We start from the raw sequence: 22,048 nt of genomic DNA, 5'->3' as shown, positions 1-22,048 counted from the left end.
ATGAGGTTTCCCCTGAGCTGTCGCATTTTATATACTGCAGAATTTCAGTTGGCAAAGCCTTTGAACATCCATTTCCTCTGTTGACAACACAGTCACAGTCGGTACTTGAGTCTCTCCATCATCTTGGTTCATAAACCCATGTGCCAGCAGCGATGTTGTCTTCGCCATAATTTGTCACAATAATTAAAAAAATGCAACAAATTCCAATGAAAGAAGAAAAAAGGTCTATGAGTCTAGATATCTGATGAAAATAGAATTTGTTTTGGTCGTAGAAAATAAAGTCCAGCAGTGAATACCAAAGAAGTGAGGAACCAGACTGTAAGTAAACACAGCAGGCTTGAGCAATGGCAGAAAAACAGCGGCCCTTAACCATGGGACCCAGACTGGAACACACTGGAGGCCCGGAGACTGATCGTCGGTGACATTGATAGGGCATGGGAAAAGCAGTGACAAGCTCATAATGACTAGATTTTGCATTGGCAGAAAATCAAGTGTCACTTTAAGAAAACTGACCCTAAATCATGTCTCGCAAGTAAGCAATAGGAGTGACAGCTGATGGAACAGTTGACTCAGAGCCAGCTGAGGAGACTGGAATAAGAGGCAATTTAATATTGAGCACTCTGCATATAAGTCTGAGAGCACGGACTAAAAATGCTAGCATGAGGTCGATTCGTTACATAATTTTAAACAGCTATAACTCCAAAGCCTCTTATGAAGTATTCAAAACTGAACAGAAGTTTTCATTTGGTCGCTGTGGAGGCTATAAAAACAGGGAGGAGACAGAGAAATGAGGTGGGGGAGATGTATTTAGTAAGATGTATGGTGTTAGGAGACGGATGTAGATCTCGGAGGGCTGATTGCTAATCTGTCTCTTGTGTTTTGAAGGCTTCCAGATGTAGGATATCTCAGTGTTCACAGCAGCAGGGGGATTCTCTGGGGAATCCGTTGATATTCAACTCTGGTGATTTGGAGCTATTATATATATATAAAAAGGCCCTACATTATGGTGGTGTGCCTGTGCGTATGTGTAAACCTCACCTGTCCAGGTCGTCTCTCTTCATGTCGTAGTTCTTGAGCACCCGGTACAGCTGGACGTCCTGGCTGATGAAGCAGGGAGGCAACAGGCCATGGATCCCCAGCTGGAGACGCTCCTCCATGGAGAAAGCCATGCCCTGCAAACACACAGACCGCCTCCGTTATCCTCCACCAACTGTTGATTTGACTTAGAGAGATTCAAAGCAAGAACAATCACACACGTTTTGGTATAAGACATATCTTCAGTGTGGTAACGTTATGCCTTAAAGGTTTCTAGTCTTATCTGTGCCCTTGATATGATGCTACTGCCAGGACAAAGTTAGCTTAGTTTAGCATAAAGGCTAGAAACAGGAGGGAAACAACTACCATATCCAAAAGTAACTAAATCCACCTACCAGCACCTCTAACGTTCACAGATCGACACATTGTAATGCATTAGTGTAATCTGTTTAAAAACGTTGTATATTTTACCGAGGGCAGTGACTTCCTTGAGCCATGTCATCATCATGAGGGTGCCAGGCAACCAGCAGTGCTTCCAGGTAGCCAAGATGACACCCATTCATTACATTAAAATAGCTCATTGACCACAATAGTTGGCACTTTAGCATGCCAGGAGAATTTAGTTGCAGTTCCATGGTTGGCCACAGGGACCAACTGGTGGTGCCATATCCAATAACAGCTAGTATGAGTCATGAGTGCACGAGGTCCTGGTAGGCCGAGATGTTTCCAGTTTTTATGCTAAGCTAAGCTCACCAACTTCTATTTAAACTATGGCCTATCTGGACATCTGGACTGTCCAATGTAGATGGCTGTATAGTTAAACTATGCATCTTTTTTTATTGTAAATCCTTCCTACGCGTGGTTGGTCTTGTTGCACTCTTGGTGTTTACCCCTGTCTGAAAACACTGTTTGAACTCTGAACAATTGCATATTTAAGGAAATATGAACCAATCGTTTCTGTTCAAACATTCCTGAGTGATGAGAGAGGTGGCGTGTCAGACTTGTCCTCTGTTTGGCTAGAGTGTTTGCTCCCAGAGGGGCTCCCCTTCCAGCAATCTGTGCTCAGAGAGGCCGCCTCCAGCTCACATTCTGCTGCCATGTCCGCTTTTACCAGTGCACATCCTCAAAAACACACACAACAAGGTCAACACTAATAACCCGCTTCACCTTGACCTTCACTTTGGCTTTCATCTTCCTCACCCCTGACCCCTGAACGGGAATATTGAAAAACATACAAAAGCTTAGCGCCAAGGCTGTGACCTGTACACTCTGACCTGTGAGGTTCTTACACAGAGTGTCGAGTGTTGATGTGACATCAGAAAGTGGTGACATTGGGAGATTGACTATATAGCGTTTCCCAAGCCACCGGCACTTTCTGTGTGCCTGGTTGTGTTAAAACAGGACTGAAGTTGTAAAAAAAATGTGCTTAATCACACGAGATGCACTGTTAGAGGGAAGCAGAAAAGCACACGACACACAATAAGGCACTAGGAATAGAATTTGGCGGCCTTGACGTCAGAGGAAACATCAGCCGACCACAGCCACACTTCTTATAAGATTTACATTTCGTTCAACAAAAAAGCAGACTGCTTCTTAAGTGTTGGTTTTCGATGTAATCTTGGTAATTCTTGAGGGTAATTATGCTAAAAAGGACAGAATAAGGAGAAGGAAATGAGAGGAAAAAAACGCCATTTCCTTTTTGGCAGAACAGCTCAAGGAATTTGGTGTTCAGTTACTGTCTACGAGCTATCAGAAACAACATGTAACAGAACATTTGCACAAACAATATTAGTTAGTGAGTTGACAGTGCTAAATCAGCTGAGCGTGACTGACAAAAAGGGGCATCGGCTATTTCAGACACTAAATACGAGTCCCGATCCATCCGTCGCCCGCCAAGGCTCGATGCAGTCTGTACTTAACCGACCTCAAATAAGCAGAAGCAGCTCTGAATTATAACCTTCCCCAATTATCAAAAAAGATTTTTCTATTTTTCAGAGAGCCACTTCAGGCTCGTTTTGTGTTTGGAACAGCAATTTGGCCCAGAATGCACCGCTGCTCTGCTGGGTCTGCTGTTCTGCCACAGCTGACCATGAGGGACACATGGGAGAAAGAAAAAGTCTCAAAATACACAAGGCAAACTGGGCCTTAATAAAAGTCTGTAAAACGAGATTCATTCCTCACACTGCTCTGTCATTAGCGGAGAAACATTGCACTCTTTCTGAGAGAGATTGGCTGATCCTGACACAGCTCACACTTGCACACTGAAATGCCAAAAAAGCCCAAAAGAACCAAACACACAGGCACAGGCACTAGTCTATCATCAGTAGACACAGACAGTGTTATCAGCTTTTCCCAGTTTAGGTAGTTTTGAAGGCTTAGATCCTGTGGTATTTCTAATCAAAATGTACTTGAAAATAAATTCAGTCATATCTCACATATGCAACAGCTGCCGGGCAGCAGTTTGGTCCGTTTACTTTATGGTCTGAAGAAGAAAACATATCAAATAGATTCATTGTATATCACAGCCAGTCAACGTAGTTGAAAGCGTACGATGCCTCATTAAGAATGATTACCCTCACAGCACTATGAGCCCTCAAAGGCTACCAGTGTCACATTGTTGTGAAATAGATACCATCCATGGAGTTGGGCCCAAAATGACCAATTAACATCCCCCACAAAAGGAGCAGGCAGCTTGGCCGTCCAGAGGGGGAAACCCTGGCCTGTAGAGTGACTTTATGATTGAAGATACGGCTGGCTGGGTCAGGGCCAGGCACCGGTGACGGAGGGAGAAAGGAGCAGGGGTCGGGGGTTTTCACGGTAAGAAAGATTTGCGCTGCACGGTTGGTAGACTTTGGCTGGGAAAGTGTGGGAACCGTTGACGCCGGTTTTGACATCTCTTTGACTTTTGACTTGAATGTTGGCTTTGCAACGCCCTCGTCCTCGGCATGTAAATAGAGCTGCCAATCTCTTCAATCCCAAGGTCCTGTCTGTTGGACGCCTTCAGTCAACGTGTCCGTCAGTCGGCATTCTTCGTCATCAAGGAAAGGTTTTGTCTCGACAACAGCCAGAGTAAATACGCTGCTGGAATGGTGATCCAAGACAGGCGAGCTTTGATCCTACTGTTGAAATGTTAAGACAGCTTTGCACCAAGAATACTAGAAGCAGTGCATTTAAACTTTGGTGTGTTTTCACCTTTTGGTCAGGCACGCAAACTCACCCCTATCACCATCACGGATCTATTTTGGATTCAAAGCCGTGAATTTTCGCCAAAAGGTGACAAGTTCTCATTCCTGTTTGGTTTGGCATTAAATCAGCCTAGAATTCAATCTGGCAGTCCTGCTCTATGGATGTATAATGAGAACAGGACACAGCGTCACCCTGTTCATTTCCATGAAAGTTACTCAGTGGCGCGTGAAGCAGCAAAAGTTGGATTTCTGAGCATAGAATTCAGATAAAAATACACACATATTCAGATAAAATATGCACATATTCCATCTATCTCCTGCATCACAGAGCAAGTTCAGTGGAGTTCTGCTGAAGCAAAGATCTCTAACCTGCCACATACAAACATACATACTTCTGACTCTTTGGTAAATTTCTTGTCAATGTGAAGGGTGAACTTAAACAAGCCAAACATGCAAATAGACAATTCAGAAAGGTATCAATCACAAAACAGTGTCAACATTTTTCTCGACTATTTTTTGGTTTATGCTCTTCAATTGTAGAGTACAACACACACACACACATGTATAAACACAAAGCATCCCTGTGTTTGTTTGTCTGAATACAGGTTTTCATTTGTCAGACTGCTGTAATGCCTGCTCTCTCCCCCCTCAGTAGCCCAAAACTGGGCTGGGCAGGATAAACCCTCGAAAGCTTCCACATGTCCCCGACCACATCTGAAGTGCCCGCACCCTTTGCCAACACATGTGACGCCCGCAGCGCCATGTTCCAGAAGCCGTGGTAACAACCCAAACCTGTAATCTGCCCACTGGCCAGTGCCACCCCTTAACCTCGGACTGCTGCCATGCCCACCCCAAAACATTCAGCGGAGAGGAAACAGCTAATTAGTTCACCAGATGCCCAAACAAGAAAGATGAAAGTAGCAAACTCTTTTGAAACTGATTAAAAAAAAAAATGCATTTTTTGTGCAACCCAGGGAGTTGAAAGAGTGGGTTTGATGCAACCTTCCAGAGTAAAGGTTCTGCCACCTCAACCTTTTCATTTCCATCTGCCACAACCACACAGAGCTCAGTGTAACAGCAGGCTGAAGGCTCACAGCAGGGCCACTCCCTTCATTACAGTAGGAGAGAGTCACATTCCTTGATGCCGCCGCTTGGTTTGGGTGACCCACAAGAGTATGCTCCTTGTCACAACATTGACGCATCCTGATACTTTCCTCACACACTTTTTCCCCACTTAAAATGTTTTCTCATTCATCACTTTTTGTTGGAAAAGCATTAAGGGAATCTGATGCAACTTCCTACACTCTGCAGCGACACATTACAATCGTGAGACAAGGTGATCACATTGACAGGTCAGAGCCAGCCGATCATACCGCAACGGATAATGCAGAGGCTGCCTTGTCCACACATGCAGCTGGCGTGTACACTGGTTATATGAATACATTTATGTCACATTCGACCTTTCATTTGAACTTCAATATATCTGCACAACAGGGGAGTTACATGTTACATGTTTCCAGTTAGGTTTATATCATTCCTTAAAAATGTGTTTTTACAGTGGAAGGAAATAAAATCATCTCTCCCTTTAGTGGTAACTCTAAGAGACTAAATAACTGGTTTAGATTGACAACGTGCTGACAAAAAAAACTTAACTCTCAAACCCTATTCATTTCCTGGGAAAACTAAAATGATGTAATTCCACACAAAGCCATGAGTGATTCAGCGTGTGGAGATTCCCAGATAAGAGACCTTCGTGCTCATGGTCCTCTAACCTCCAACACACAAATCCCAATTCCAAATACAAAAAAGGCCCGCTCCGTTCCTTTTCTTTCCCCTGTGTTCTCTGAGCCGCAGCTTCAATGGACGTGCCCTCTGCTCCAGGAGAAACAACCCCCATTGAGAGAGACCTGAGCCTAACACGATAGGGAGGCCTTTTTTCCCTATTGAGCCTCTCTCGACCGCAGACGCGGATCAGACATGGAGACAAAAGCCCACAGGACTTCAACAGGGAGAGGGCTCAAATGTTTGGCAGTGAGATACGGCCTGGCAGAGATGTGTGTGGCCACAGAGCACTTCTCTATTCAACGCTGTGTGGGAGAGGGAGGGCTCTCTTTTCATAAGAGGCAGAGCTGAAACACTACAAGAGATGGCCTTCTTGTGTGACTCGTTTATCAGTGAAAACCACTTGCTGAAAGTGATGTATAGTGATAGCCATCTTAACCCTGCTTCCCCTCATTTATCCGTCTTGCGTTCATGTTGCATTAGCGCCACCGCTTTTTTTTTTTAAGCGTTTCTGGAAGTTGAACTTAATGATTCAGTCAGGCCAATGGTATTTATGAGGAATGTAAATGTTCCCGTGGTTCATGGAGGTTGAAACAGAACAAAGAAAAAGCAAAAGGGCAAGCCCGTTACAGTGAAGGTGAACCACATCTGTCGCACTGTAGAGCAATAAAGAGGTTTAAAAAGGTGTTAATGCAGGTCTTTAATCGACATTCTAAACACCGGATATGTGTGAGGCCGACACTTTTTGGGTCCCAAGTCCAAGTAAAGTAAAGTAAAATTTAATAATATCTTCTGAAGTTAGCAGTGGAGCACTTTATTTCAGGAAAGGCAGGGTGCTTCCACTATAAAACACTCAGGAAGGGAGGCTATCAAGTCAAAAGGCAGGTCTTTTTAAATGTTTGTTTGAGTCCACCCCTGTGCTAGAATGACCTTTAGTTTTAGGCAATGAAAAAGACGCGGACACAAATATTTAAGAAACAGAAATCATGAAGAAGAATGATATTAAGGAAGTTCACTGACATGAAGTCATTTAGATATGTTTTAATACGTTTCTCAAAGTTGAACTTCATGATTCAGGTCAGACCTACACTATTAATGAGGAATCTAAATGTTCCAGCGGTTCATGAGGTTCAAACAGAACAAAGAAAAAGCCAACAAACCAAAATCCACCTCATTAAATGATCATCTGTACTAGAAGAAAATCATTCATTACTTCATTTCACGGCATTGCGTAACACTTTAATCAGGATATACCATGGATTTTTTTAAAGTACATTTTTTGTAAACCTGAATCTAACGGGTGGATTTACATCATGTAAGTTGGTTTCCCTGCTCCAAGCCTTCTTGTATATTGTAGTGAACCAAAGTGTGTTGGTACTATATTTTCTATAATGTTGGAGGATGACCTTAGTGCTGGCGGTACAATGTAAAACCTCCTCTGCAGTTACTAAATAAAAGTTGATCTTGAAATGAGACCGTGTGAGGGCTAACATGTGCGTAACATTCAAGAGGGACTGTGAGAAAGTCATCTACAGCGATGAAGTTGGCCCACACTGTTGTTACAACATAGACCACCGTATCTGGATTCACTTCTGCTGGTGATGTCAGAGCTCCTCGGACCAAACGACCTCTCTGCAGCTGACCAAACAGGGAGCGGAGAACTGCTGAGGTTGTTCCCATAAACACCGCCATCTACTCTACCCCAGCATTACCGCCACGTGTTCTCCCCACACAGGCCTCCAGCTAACAACACTGCTTCGTACAGTTAGATGTGTGCAGCACACAGGGAATGAGCATCCCGGTTCATCAACTGGTGCAATCAGCAGAAAAATAATGTGATCCATGCAAGAGCAGGACCTTAAAATGAAAGAGGTTTTGTGCCTTGAGGGCCCAGATGATGCCCACGTAAACATCTTTGATGTAGCCCCAGACATGCAACGTAAGCCCACTTGGGAACCAAATCTTGTGTAGGAGACCGGTAAATATTGAGAGTCAGCAGAAACTGAATTACAAACTTACCATCACAGGAAGCCAGTCTGATGAGTTTGTGACCCACATTGGGGGAGTCTCGGGCCAACAGCTGGAGGAAAGACTGAGTCATATGCCTCCCCCTTCTGCCTCCAGTGTTTATAAACACACACATATGCATGCATACACACAATTCAAAAGTTGTTAATGCAGATTCGAGCCAAGTCTTCACAAATACACATGCAGACACACAGTGTACACACACACACACACACACAGTGTACACACACACACACACCCCTCCCTAAACCCCGGGCAGTGAGTATATTTAATCCTGCAGCAGGAGAAGATCCACACTCCACGACGTCCTCATTGTCCGGCAGCACACACAGCGGCGTCCTCTTGTTTTATCAATATCGGCATGTGTGTCTAGACGCTGTAAAAACAGCTGGTGGGGGTAAGAGAGTGGATAGCCCAGTGGAATGACAGATTCATCCCCTAGTTATCATAGTTGGGATTAGAGGATAGAATCCAAAGAACAGGGTGAAGAGTGACAAAAACAAAAGAAAAGAGCGGGAAAGAAAAGAGAGGTGGGGAAAGCTCTTTCATGAAGGTCAAAGACAAATCGATCAGACCGACGGCGTCTGGCTGGTGGGGTGACTGGATGGAACGGACCACTCGGACCGGGCCAGCGTTCACAGCACTTTTGAGGCTGTGATCAGCCAGCCGACAAGGCTTATTATATAACTGCAAAAACCACCAGACAGCACACCACCGCCACACTCAGCTCAGCCTCTCTCTGGTGCTGCCACGTAGGTGGAGAGAGAGAGAGAGAGAGAGAGAGAGAGAGAGAGAGAGAGAGAGAGAGAGTAGGGATGCAGTGGTGTGGGGCATCATCGGAAGAGAATCTACAGTATTTATTTACAATGGGCGATGCGTGACGAGCAGCCTTAAGTGTGCGATTTCATTTCATGACTCGATGGTTGCGTGACTGGATTATTTGGAAGAGAGAAGTATGTCAAAGTGACAGTTGAATGATTTTTTCCCCTCACTGTCGTCCTGTTTTCTATTGTGGACATAGATCTCATATGTTATATATTCGAGAGCTAACATTTTTAAGGAGGAATAAACAGAGAACAGGTGTCAGCTTGCTGTGAAATCAGCTGTTCACCAGGACTGCAAAGGTTAAGCCCACAAGTTCTAACTATTGCCAGAAAGAATCCTGGTCTGCATTTATGGCTGAGTGCACTGAATGCTGGTGTTTGCACCAACATTACTGGGCTAGCTCACCAAATGAGTCCTTGACGAAAGTCAGAGTGAACGTTTTTGCAGGACTAGCAATTTGTGCACACTGAGGCAGAAGAAAACCTATCAACCTAAAGACTTCTCTGGTTACAAGTGCAAATTGAAAAGGCCCAGGAGGGTTTTACAGGAGACGTGACATCAACCAGATCCCACTCTATTTTCTCTGGCTGTGGGAGTGAACACTCCCAATGACTCCTCAGAAGTGACAGTCTATCACAACAGCGAGCTCAGGGCTGCTGTATCCCTGTTTCCCAGCCACCGCAAGGAGGTTTGGACACCCCCCCCCCCCCCCCCCCCCCTACAGAGTACTATCGTAAAACAGCTTTTGGGCAGGGATGGGGAGGGAGAGAGGGAGGAAAGAAGAAGAAAAGAAAAGGAAAGAGAGATGAAGAGAATGGGTGACACAGCAGACTTGAATTAAGACTCCAGTCATCATCATGGTGACCTGGTTGAGGACAGTGCCCTATACCTGAACTATGAATGCAATTTATCTGGTTCTTTTCTGGCCGGAGATCAATATATTTAGGAATGTTGGAATAATTATGTAATTAGCAGCTTCAATCCAAAAATATTTATGTTGGCCTTTAAAAACCCCTCCTGGTCAACATCTTAAGGAGACGGGGAGAGAGGGAGGGAGAGAGAGAGATAGAGAGAGAGAGATAGAGAGAGAGAGAGAGAGAGAGACAGACAGACCCTCAGTGCGATCTTTAATGGTTTCCGCTGCACAGTGAAGGTGGCCGACAAACCCAGTTTGGTGACGTATGATGTGTTCTTGTGAGTACATTTTACATTATAGTAAATGTGTAAGTGTGTGTCGGAGGAGTGATGAAAGGAGAGAAAGAGAGAGAGAGAGAGAAAGAGAATGAATGCACTCATTCATGCCATGTGCATGCGTGTTCAAACTCGCGCTCTGCGTTTGATCTGCAAAACATACAGTGCCCATGAATCTGAAGGGGGGGAGGTACTGGACTGGTTCTCGTCAAACACAAATACTGACCCTCATGCTCAAACGGTTGACCCCCCCTTTACTCTCCACCATTGCGACTCTCTCTCTCTCTTCTAGGAGCCACCTAAAGACAGAAAGGGAGGAGAGTGTGTGTGTGCTGCCGTCAATCATTTTGCACTGGATGCTGGGATATCTCCCATAGAAGGAGGGGGGGGTCTCTGGATCAGTGTCGGTGTCAATCATTCAAATTATACACCCATATGGAGTCGGTCCACAGATGTTCTTGGGTTTCAAAAAGGCCAATTCTGCAGGTTTCAACCCCATCTTTTTAGAGAGCCACATATCGGGCCCACGCTTCACACAGGAATGCATCTCCTGATTTTTTGAGGAAGCAAGTCTCATGGCATCACTGCCCTCATTGTTCCCAAATGGCCATAGCAGTCATCCTACACTTTATAAATTCTACAGGCATCAGCAATCAAGTGGAAACAGTAGCAACATAAGAGGTCCATCTATCCTGAAACAGTCATCCTGCTGTGGCTACAGAGAAGCTCATACATGGCCTCAAAGAATGTGAGCCGAATATAGCAAGCCTCATTCAAACCAGACTTTGAATGTGTAGAGTATTCACTTAATAGCTCTGTATGACTTTTTCATCATCTAGTCGTGTAACGATTCATGCGATGCATCGATGAATCAATTGTCAGTCCTCCCGATTCAACTAAATAAATAAACAGAATGAATCGCTTTGGCTTCACCAATCGATATAAATGTGTTAAATCTTATGAATCAGGATTCTTAATTATGATTAATGATTTAAGACTTTTAAGACACTCTCTCCCCTGCCAGCAAGTAGCCTATTGAAAAATGTTAAAAATAACTGAGCAATGTTTAATTATATTTTTGTATTCAGCATAAAATATTATGCAGGACTCATTGCATGTTTATTTCATGGATATAGAATTTTGGTTAACATTTACTGAATCGAATCGTGGTTTATTGAATTGAATCAAATCGTTCCAAAAAAAGTGTCCTTGAATCGAATCGCCAACTTCCTAATTGTTAATCGAATCGAAGTAAAGCAAACGATTCACGCCCCTATCATCATCACATACAAACTATTTCATTCTCGAAATGGCATGATTCATGCTTAAAGGGTAAGAATGTTTGACTATTTTTAATTCTATATATTCTCAACAAATCCCATGAAAAGCATTCGTCCACTTCCCAAATTAATCTCATAGATATATAGTCTCTAATGACTGGTAGGCTGGTAAGATTAGGTCAAAAATTTACTGAAGAAGCAATGTTCAAGGTCTATATCTATATCTGTTATTAATAACAACATAAAACGTCACAACCGATCATTAAATATATAAATCTGTATATATCCTTACAGGTTTACAAATGGAAACTATTGTCCCACAAGCCAATGTGTGGTGGAGATGGTGAAAGTGCCAATAAAAAAATTAAAAAAACATACTATACTGTAAATGTACTAAGGCAATAACTTTTGGTTTCTCTGCGTTTGACATCTGCCACCTGACCTCACTTACCAACCGTGCTGTCAACGAACCTGTCACTATTTCCATCAGTGTTGTGAACCAGCTTTTAAACTACAATATATGCATGGCCTCCTCATCTAACGGTGCTGATTTCTCAGATCCAGTGACATGACAAATAGGAACCATCTCTGTGGCTCAATCAGGGAATTGTTCTGAAACTAGAGCACATTAAATCATTCAGTGGGGCAGGCTGACACACGGTAAGCACATGTCCACTGGAAGTCAAAGAGCCACAAAACGCTTGTTAATGTCAGAGAATGTACACAGTGTGTCAAAAGAGTCTGAGAAGTAATTGGGTTAGACATTTGCTTTAATAAAAATAAATACAAATTCAGTCAGAGCAAGTCTGAAGGGCTTCAAACACAAGATGACAGGAGAAGCCAGCAACAGAGATGTCTGTGCTCATTTCCCAAGGAGATGAAGCACTAACACCCGAAAACATGCAAACAAAAAGGCCTGCAAATGAACATTTTCTCCCGGATGCACACTTCATTTCAGAGCTCCACGCATGCCAGAGAATCAGATGCAGGCTGGCCTCTGCCCTCTGACATATAAACTTCCCTGCTCAACACATGGCAGGTGCAATGGTGTTTGCTTAAAAAAACACCCCTTTTTCAATTTGTCATCAAGACTGTGTAGCAACTGACCTAAAACTAACAAACTACACCGTAACAAGCTTGGCGTAAAAAGGCCTGACCATTTTACAAAAGCCAACTTGAGGGGCCTTTAAGTGTTTTCTGACTTTCAAAATAAGAGTGAAGGTTTTCTTTAATGATCCTAAGTGTACACAGAGAGTGAATGGGAGAATTATTTATGGGCTCTGTCTCCTGCCTGCAGGTGTAACAATGAAGAATGGAAAGCCCTGCACGGACTGGTGTGCATTAGTTTACATGCATGAATGAGTGTGCAGGTATTTGTATGTGTATGGGTGTGTTTGTTCATTTGCTGTAATGAGGGGAACAATGAGACGCTCCAAAGCTGCCTTGAGGTCGATAAACCTCTTTATGGGAAGTTCCCTCTCTAGTGGAAATTCCATAATAAATATCCATAAAGAATATGCCGTTCATTTAACATTTTTAACGTATGGCCAAATGCTTTTTGCATGGAAATACAAGAAAGCTCATAGGCTACAGTAAATATTGTAATAACTAATAAAAGCATGACCTCTCCAAAAGTACAATGAGCCATTAATCTCTAATGATGAGATGTTATTACATGTGGAAATCATTAAACTAGCAGGTTTTATTGTATTTTTGCCCCATCAGTTTTGCAACACTGTAATATTGCTTGAGTTGGACCAGTAAACTGAACAGGTTCATAAAAAGGCAATAAAAGAGTAACTCAATGAGCACAACTTTATGGCTATATTAGATTTTTTTTTGAACACGCAATGCTGGCCTGTCTACCGCTTGGTCCAGATTGAAATATAACAACTGTTGTATTTGTATTGTCATGACATTTTGTACAAATATTCATGGTTCCTAGACAATGTGTCCTCACCACTTTCCCTTTAGTGCCACCAGCGGGTCCAAGTTTCCACTTATCCAGTGAAATAGCTTCACCTATAATCGAGGAATTGGCACAACCTTTGGCACAGACATTCACACTTCTCAGACGATGAATCATGATTAGCTATCTGACTATTGCGCCACAGGCATCCTGGCATTTGTCAAGCAGAGGCTACATTACAGCCTGGCTAACTGGGCAGAGCACTCATTGCAAGTATCTGTACAGACACGGATACTTGTGTTCAAAAAGATTCCAACATCTTTACTCAAGTAAAAAAGTACAGGCTCTGAAATGTACTCAAATTATAAAGTAAAAAGTATCCATATGAAGGAGCTTTCTGGCTGTTCTTTTGCAAGGCTAACTGAATCCCTCGCCATATTAATAAGAAATAAAAGAATCGATGATTCCCCTCAAATGCATTAAACTGAAATTACAATGAAATTGTACTGTATTTGTACTATATTGTATGCCTTTGTGGAGATATGTACCATCTGCATGCAAAAGCCCTCTGGACTCCAGAGATCCAACCAAACTTAGAGTCAAACTTTCCATGTGATTTCCCGAAAGAGGAGCAAGCAATCGTAGGTAACTTCGCCAATGCATTTACAGCAACAGTCATTAAGAGTTGTGCTGTTTTTCTGTCTTGTTGTTCCATCTCGTCCATAATGACGTTAATGGCCTGCAATCTGAAGTGGCTTAGAGGCAATCAAAGGCAGCTCATTATCTCCCATCTCTCTCCATGTCTTGTTAGAGGACCGGCGGTGTTCAGTGACAGACAGGACTGCACACTGAGCCCAATAAACCTGCCAGAGGGAGAAACACCAGAGCACCTGGGAAAAGCACCAGACAAACGGGTCATTCAGTGCAAGACGTGAGACGACAGCCCCGAGGCCGATTATCATCGGAGAAGCCCCAAGTGAATGTGAACGTAATGAAGTTAAATTCGGTATGAAATTTGACAGAAAATGAGGGTTTGATACGGTACACCACATTTACGACACGGTTTGTCACATTAGTTAAAAGTGGAAATAGGTTTAAACACTTCCCCATACAGCTACTGTAAATCCTGTGTCTACGATTGGAGCCTGTTAGCTGGTACTATAAGTAGTTTGCTACAGGAAGGTTAGAATTTATAGTCCGCGTCTAATCTTTACAGTTGCTTTAGGCCCGTCATTGAAAAAAAGGCATAAGGTGCAGGAATGTATAAGTCATGGATGTCACATGAAACACACAAAGAGACTGTTAATAATTTGTAGAGCAGGACGGAAACAACGCCTCAGACCGTACAACGCCTTTGAACATAGGACAATGAGTTCAGCAAATATTTGTTTCGAGTTAGCATAGTTATTTTTTTGTGGTTATTATTGACAAGACTTACAGTTTGATACGGAAGAGACTTAATCACAGCCCACGTGTGCGGAAAAGATAAAGGTTCAGCAAAGGGTCACATACCGCTAATGAGAGTTTATGACACGGAATAGGAGCCATTTTCCTGATTGTAGTAGAATAATCTGCCTTATTCTGACTATCTGTCATATTTTTGCCCATGTAAGCTCTCACTTCTGCATGTTTGTATTCAGCGTGATACCAGGTTGCTCTATTGTGTCAAAATGTTTCTTAGCAAAAGGCCAAATGCCCCCCATCTGTTTCCTGCTAAAACGGCAGCCGTAGCAGGATTCAAGAGGATTGCCCTGCGAATAAAGCCTCTTTAAATCCATCCCTTCCTCTCAGGAGGAAGAGAAAGAGCACACATCAGCTCCGATCCTGCCTCTTCTCAGGATCTTACTGCCTGACTAAGCTTTCCCCCGATGAATGCCTCCCAACAAATGTGCCGTGTAAGGCCTCCGTGTGCCCTCTCATTCCTCAACAAATTCCGTCATTAGCAGGCCCAGGACTACGGCACTCATACTTTGTTCAGAGGGCCAAACACATTAAATAAGAGAGATATCTAGCATTTCTCTATCAACATTTCTGCGCTGTGCTAATAACGCTGTTGGATACGAGCAGAGAGAAAACGCAAAACGGGGAGCAATCAACGTAGAAACAGAGCTCTGTGTGCCAGCCTTTTACGCTTCATTTCATGTGACTTAGTCATTACAGTGTGTGTTTTAAAAAAATGTAATTAGGCTCAATTCATAAACTTACGATGACCTGAGTTTCCGTCAAATGATGTGGGACTCGATACCTGATGAGCTGAAGCAGCGACTATTCAAAAAAAAAAAAGCAATTTTGGCAGAACAAGAAATAAAACCCCCAGAAATAATATTTGAAGTTTTGTCTGTCAACTTCAGCAGCATCTATTGCCTACTTGACACCACATGACTTTGTAGCCTTGATTTTTTTCAGTTTCTACACAATTTTTTAGGGAGCTCCTGGACAAAATCCTCAGATAAGAGGCAAATTTGCATTAGCTGCGTGATATCTATCGGGATATGTATCTGAATATGTCTGACGGGCTGTCAAGGGAAGCTACAGCTGATTAGAGCACAAGGTTGAGGGAAGACCTGATGGTAGTACAGTACAGCGATCTGATGACTTAATCTGAATCTTTCAAGGTGGATTACAACAGTGCATCTCTTGTCCTAATCTGCCTTTAGAGAGCAGACAGCCGCTCTGCCTCTAATTTACTCCTCACTTTCATGAGTCATGATCCCCACCTAGCAACACTGAGCTCCGAGACTGACTCAAAAAGAGCGTCTTAAATTCCTCATCCTGAGCAAACATGAGCGCAGCGCTCCTTAAATCAGTAGGTGTCAACTTGTGAATGTACAGACACACTTGTTGGTCAAACAGCCCTGAAAACCGAGCTGCTGTTGACTCAGGGAGGGCAGCCTTGAGTGGGTGGAGGTAGCGGACACGTACGGTTCTTCAAACGCAGCCAATCCCCTTGAGGCAGCCTTTTCATGCTCCACAGTCCAGGTCCCTTAGGAGCCTGAGTGCTGCCGGGAAAATGTCCAAGTCTTCCAAGCCCATTCAAGGGCCAGTGGTGCTCCAGCATTCATTGGCTGTGTTAGAGTGACAGTTTAGGTCTCGTAACAGAACAGGTGTTTGGGATTTCTACCTCTTTTCTGGAGCAACGATTACAGAAAGGTTCATTAGTTTAAACAGCACAATATGAAGCAAAATCCTTCAAGTTCATAGACAACAAGCACAGTGGAGTGTTGTGGCTGAACTGTCTTGTTAGCACAGGAAATCTCCAATTAATCTCTTTGTGGTCACGCAGAGAGCCAATCCGATTTCAGATGTCAGGAATAGCTGTCAAGTTGTCTTATCACAGATGGAACAACAACAAGGATATATTTAACAGGTGAATCACAGCTCACTTAGCATTGGGAGGATAGCACCCTTCTAAAAATATCAATGAACCAATCTCCCCGCTCACCTCTGTCACTTCACTATGGGAGTAATAATAATGTAAGGGCCCTACTGAAATGTGTTTTTATGTTTTCCTGTTGTCACTGCTAGTTTCTATAACGACAGAAAATGACCACCTACTTGGCAGCTGGTTCTCTTAATCCACCCAGACAATAAAAATGTGAAAGAAAAGAACTTGTCTTCACAAAGCAAACATCACTGTTGTTAAAATAGAGCAGAAGGCTGGAACAGTCCCCAGTAAAGGCTTTTACAAACCAGAGGCAGGTTTTTTTTTAGGGATGAATTAACACCTCATTATATTTTCAAACTTGTTTGTGTCATGTGTATTTTCACACAGAATACAAATGTTCTGTGATTTTTGTGTTCTTTCGCTATAGACTGCCGTGATGCTGCTCTGGGTCAACAGGAACCCAGTAGATGGTCCTCTGCCACATAATTGAAAAGACAACTATTGTAAAATTAAAAATCTGCTGCGGGTATGAATAACTTTGATCCAAAATAGTTCCAGACAAGTATTTTCCATTTTTGTTTTGTTTATTTGTCACGCCCCCGGGCCTTAAGGCGGTAGCTCATGGTTAATGGAAAAGGGTAAACAGTTACAGGAGAGTGTGCAGTTCTTTAAAACATCCTTGTTTGTGTTGGATCGATGAATGATGATGAATAATGAATGATGAGAGTCGGTGGAGGGAAACTGGAAGTGTTTGTTAGCTTGAGGTGGAAGAAGAATTTAGGCCCCATCACCAGAGAATGTGATAATTCAACATGATCACATATCATCTTTCAATGGGATCATATTGTGATGAAATCGCATCATGATACACAGTTACGTTGTCTAAATCGATAATAACAAGCCCATACTGACTACAACACAGAAGTCTATATGTAGTTATTCGATAAGGATTATTTATGCACTGAATTCCTAGAAAGCATGGTGTATTGTGACATATATATCATTATCTAGATAACAATGACTTATATTGTCATAGAAGATTTCAGCCATATTACCTAGCCCTATTGGGAAGCTTGGTTCCGTACAGAAGGGACACTTCACAGGCCTAGTTTGTACTGGCTCATGAGCTGCTAACACTTAATGCATTCACATATTTGGTACCATCAATTCCTGTTTAATGACTGTCTGCTACCCATTTGTCTTGGTTCAACGTGGCTCTCGGTTCCCTCAAAGGTCAGCACTGTCAGGATGGCTTACGACCGGTCAACAGCACAAATTAGTGTGTCAAAGTTCACAAAAGTTAATAAGTTGTCGTTCTCCCCGGAAAGCAAATCCAGTGATCGTAGCAACTCCACTGGAATGTACTGATCTTAGGGTGACCCGGCCTTCAGCCCTTCAACTGATCGCCATTAATACAAACTTCTGCAGCGTTTTCATGGGGCTGCAACCACACAAAACCTGTCAATCAACACAGCATCGATCTTCATGATAGCCATCTCTCTGACCTTGGGAAAACCCTCCGTACATCATGTTCATACATCCACTATGTTGACTGCTGAAACAAAATACTACCTTTAAATGCTGCTGCATCTTTGTGAAGACATGACAAGGCCTTTGCCACTGTGACTCTAAAATAACAGACAAAAGCAGCATTGAAGAGAAGAGAAGAGGGGGGGCTGAAAGAGGTGGGATGCTTGAGATGAGCTTCATAGGTAGGTGATGAGGCTCAGACTGTCTCCCTGTCGCTGTCTGGGACAAGCTAATGGCTTCTCCGTTGTCCTCACATGAATGAGGAGCACCTTACAAAACAACACAAAAAGTGAGCTGACTGGGTGGGGCTATTTAGAAGGATCTGAGGCTGAATAAACACAGCATCCCAATTGTGTGCGTGAGTCAGTTGAATTGACTGTCCGATCATATTACACTCCATTTATTTGAGCCAGCCCTGAAGAAAACCCAGATAAAAGCACTTATGGGGCTGCAGGTTAATAACCTACTTAAAGTGTTTTTATAAACATCTTAAGAGTACGTGTTAGTGTCAGTGTGTGTGTGTGTGTGTGTGTGTGTGTGTGTGTGTGTGTGTGTGTGTAAAGCTCAAATTGGGGTTGATTACTGGAGGGTAACGGGGGTGCACTTTGCTTTCTGTCTGGCCGATCCACTCCATTCTATCGGAGGAATGTCTGGTCACCAGCAATGTGTGCGGTCAAGCTAGAACACCTGGCCACACCTGGGACAACCCCCCCCCCCCCCCACCCCCCCACAAACACACACACAAGCACATCCATGGAGCTCTGCGGTCCACCTAGTGAGGAGGATTGACAAATGCACGTGCTCTGCATAACGTCTGAACAGAAAAAGGTTTGTTCCATATTTCACTGCTCAGTCAATCTGACTGCCAAAATCACCAAGTTCAACCTCCCATAACGACCGTCTCTAAGCAACATGTCATACGCAACAAGCATCTTCACATCATTGCCGCCCCAATCAGATACTGCAGTCATGTCGGAATCCCCCGTGCAATGGTTTAAGGTGAGTTACTCTTATCCACACACGATTGAGATTACAATCAAAGACGTGGCCATGTAGCCTCGTGGCTAATCACTTTCTGTGAGGCTGTACTGGAACAACGGTGCTTTGAGCTAAATGTCATGCTAACATGCTCACAATGACAATGTTTATCACTGTCATCCTCCAAGTTTAGCATTTGCTGATTAGAAGTAAGTGCTGCTGAGGCTGATGGGAATGTCGTTGCAGGTGTTTCGTCATAAAACAAACTGTCGAAACATATTGACATTTCTGACCTGATGATGCTTCTTGATGAAAAGTCAGGGGATCAGCAAAGTCATTACGTTCATTTTGTGGGGATGGGGAAATATAATACAATCCATTAGATATTTGTCAGGAGATTTCACTCAAAGTAAAAATATCACCTTCAGTGTTACCCATTAAAGACTGTGGCGGCCCGCCAAAGTGAATTTCACCCCGCCGCAGTGAACAATGATGAACCGAAAATACTTTAACACTTCTCAATGGGTGGCTGGCTGGCTGGCTGTCCCTCTCTGGGTGCATTTCCTCTGCAGTGGTGCGCTGTGACCAGATCTAGTTTGGCTCAAAAAAAAGAAAGTGGCTTGCAACTCCGGCCGTGTGACTCCCCATTAGGGGCTCATTGTTAAATCCTCATCCTATCCAGCCAAGAAATACCAGTAAAATCATCGACTTTAAAACCACTGCTCTATCATCACATATATCCGGAGGATTTATCCTAGGAAGTGAAATGTTAATAGTACAATGGACGGGGGCCAGAAAGCTGAGAGGCTGATAAATGAAGAAAGATTACCAGGGTCCATGGGAACCCCGGCTAGCAGCACAAACAAAGCATTGCTGCGATGCTTCACCAACACAATTTGTCAGCACCAAGCTTGTATAAGTCTCGACTGTGCAGGAAATTAACTCTATCCTTATGTCACGCTGACAAGGTGACTCAGTGGGAATCAAAGTTCCAGACTGCATTTGACGTGTCAGCGTCATGTCACAATTGATAAAAAGCGCCAGTGAGAAAGCCGCTGGATGACCTAACTCTATTAGAGTGCATGCACTGCTATAAAAGCCTTATCGGGTCTTGCTAGAAACACAGACCGGCTGGAGGGCATTATGTCTTGCATGGAAAACTCCGCAGCTCAGTCGATGTGCAGCAACCACCAAAGCATGTCACAAACCCAAAGAAAAGGATCCAGAAAGCAGTAAAGTTACAGAAATATTTCCGTTTCAGAATTAAAAGCTACTTTTTGCCATTTGTTTGTTTGTTCCCTAATGCATTTATATGGGTCTCGGTTAAAGGAAAATGCAACCTCTGTGATAAAATAGACGAATTCTCGGGGAGCCACAGTCGATGAGTGTAGCAGCCAAACCAGACTAAACCACACATGAAAGCCTAATGATTTTCAGTTGCTGCAGAACGTTATCAGAACAGCCACCATTTGGCATGCCAGCACATCCTCAATGCCCAGATACACTGTTGTTCAGCGCTCGCCAACAACTGGGATGCCTACTTTCATCTTACGAACCATCTTGCAATGTCACATGTGGAGGCCGTGGTTACAAATGGGGCGTCGCATTGCAGCGCTGTCTGGGCATCAGGGCTCTTCCAATTTCATTCAGCGTTTGTATGCTCAAACGAAGCCTCATGTAAGTGATTTTAAAAAACCTCAACAACAAAAAAAAACATTACTGTTTAATCAAGGGCATCAATATGAGGTCTGGGGATTTAGCGCTACAGCACCATTTCTCACTCAGAAGGCAAGTACTACTATTTATTATTGCAAGACAGGCTCACAGCAGTCTGCCAACAGTCACAAAATGTTATATATTGGTTTCGTGCTCGGCGACACAAATTGTCAATATTTTCCGTGCCGCTCAGTAGTTAGTGGGGTTTAGGAAAAACCTCATGATTGGATGATAATTACATACAGTTAGGTTCAGCCAACAAAACTAACGTTATGTTTAGGCAACAAAGCTATTTAGGTTTAGGAAAAACAACAACAACAACAACACCGCTCTTGTGGTAGAAAGTTCTGTGTTGTCAGACTCATCCACCTCAATAAGTTGTCGTTCTCAATATGTAATATTACGTCACTAGCTCTGCCATGAGACGGGGCTGATTATTATCAGGTTTGAAGATTTTCGGCAAATATGCCTGCCAGACAATTGCTGTCAAACTCTAAGTAAATAAATAAATAAATAAAGGTCAACAAATGAGACAGGAGCTGCGGTTCTCATTCTCCCTGATCTTTACGACTAGCTACCTACAGTACAGAGCCAGTGAATGGCCATCTGTTGGCCGCCGACACACCGACAGCTCAGTTTGAGGTGAAACAGCATCCCTGATTGGGAGCATTTTTAAGGAGCTTGTTGTTGTTGTTGTTTTTCCGAGGCCGGCGGCAGGCGGAACCAGCGTCAGAGAGACGCACTGAGGGCCGGGATTCACACAAATGCCTCATTAATGTGTGATCAAGCAGAGAGACAGAGGAGGTCTGTGGAGCCCGGCCAGCGGTCTCTTCCCCGCCCAACAGAGAACCCTTTCTACACCTCGCAAACCCCACTTCATCTCTTTATTGCACACACGAAACACACCTATAATATCCGGTTCCACCTCTGGAGAGGGAGGGGGAGGGTGGGGGGGCGTTAGCCAGCGAGGTGAAGCTGTGTGCACGTATGTATGCACACGCGTCGGCTACGCAGGTATAAGCGTGAGAGTGGCGAGGTTAAAAGGAAATGGAAGCCCGTCGACGTGAGGACAGGCTGCTTTCAGCGCCGCGTCCCTCAGCATCAATTAGCATGTTGTTCTGCGACTGGCTCCTGTTAGAGGTGCAGCGGGCCCGGCCGAGGGAGGTAAACATACCTCATCCCCAAGGGCTCGCTGAAATCAGAG

At 43.6% G+C, this 22,048-nt stretch overlaps 3 protein-coding genes across 3 annotated transcripts in view; 1 reads left to right on the top strand and 2 right to left on the bottom strand.

The window, feature by feature from the left end:
- pnisr (PNN-interacting serine/arginine-rich protein) overlaps positions 1-13,403 on the bottom strand; it is a 157,996-nt gene extending 144,593 nt beyond the window's left edge. Inside the window, exon 1 of the mRNA XM_084026273.1 lies at positions 13,392-13,403. The gene's annotated coding sequence lies outside the window, so the exon portion shown is untranslated. The remainder of the gene's footprint in view (positions 1-13,391) is intronic.
- Positions 1-22,048, top strand: part of prss35 (serine protease 35) — a 74,917-nt gene that overhangs the window by 31,235 nt on the left and 21,634 nt on the right. The window lies entirely within an intron of this gene.
- Positions 1-22,048, bottom strand: part of me1 (malic enzyme 1, NADP(+)-dependent, cytosolic) — a 67,167-nt gene that overhangs the window by 41,865 nt on the left and 3,254 nt on the right. Inside the window, exon 2 of the mRNA XM_084026282.1 lies at positions 1,039-1,172. Coding sequence (XP_083882408.1) covers positions 1,039-1,172 — 134 coding nt within the window. The remainder of the gene's footprint in view (positions 1-1,038; positions 1,173-22,048) is intronic.

The sequence above is a fragment of the Eutrigla gurnardus genome (genome assembly GCF_963514095.1).
Source record: "Eutrigla gurnardus genome assembly, chromosome: 14".
In the NCBI taxonomy this organism is placed as follows: Eukaryota; Metazoa; Chordata; class Actinopteri; order Perciformes; family Triglidae; genus Eutrigla; species Eutrigla gurnardus.
The sequence above is the reverse complement of the archived record's forward strand: the minus strand, read 5'-3'. Positions and strand labels throughout refer to the sequence as shown.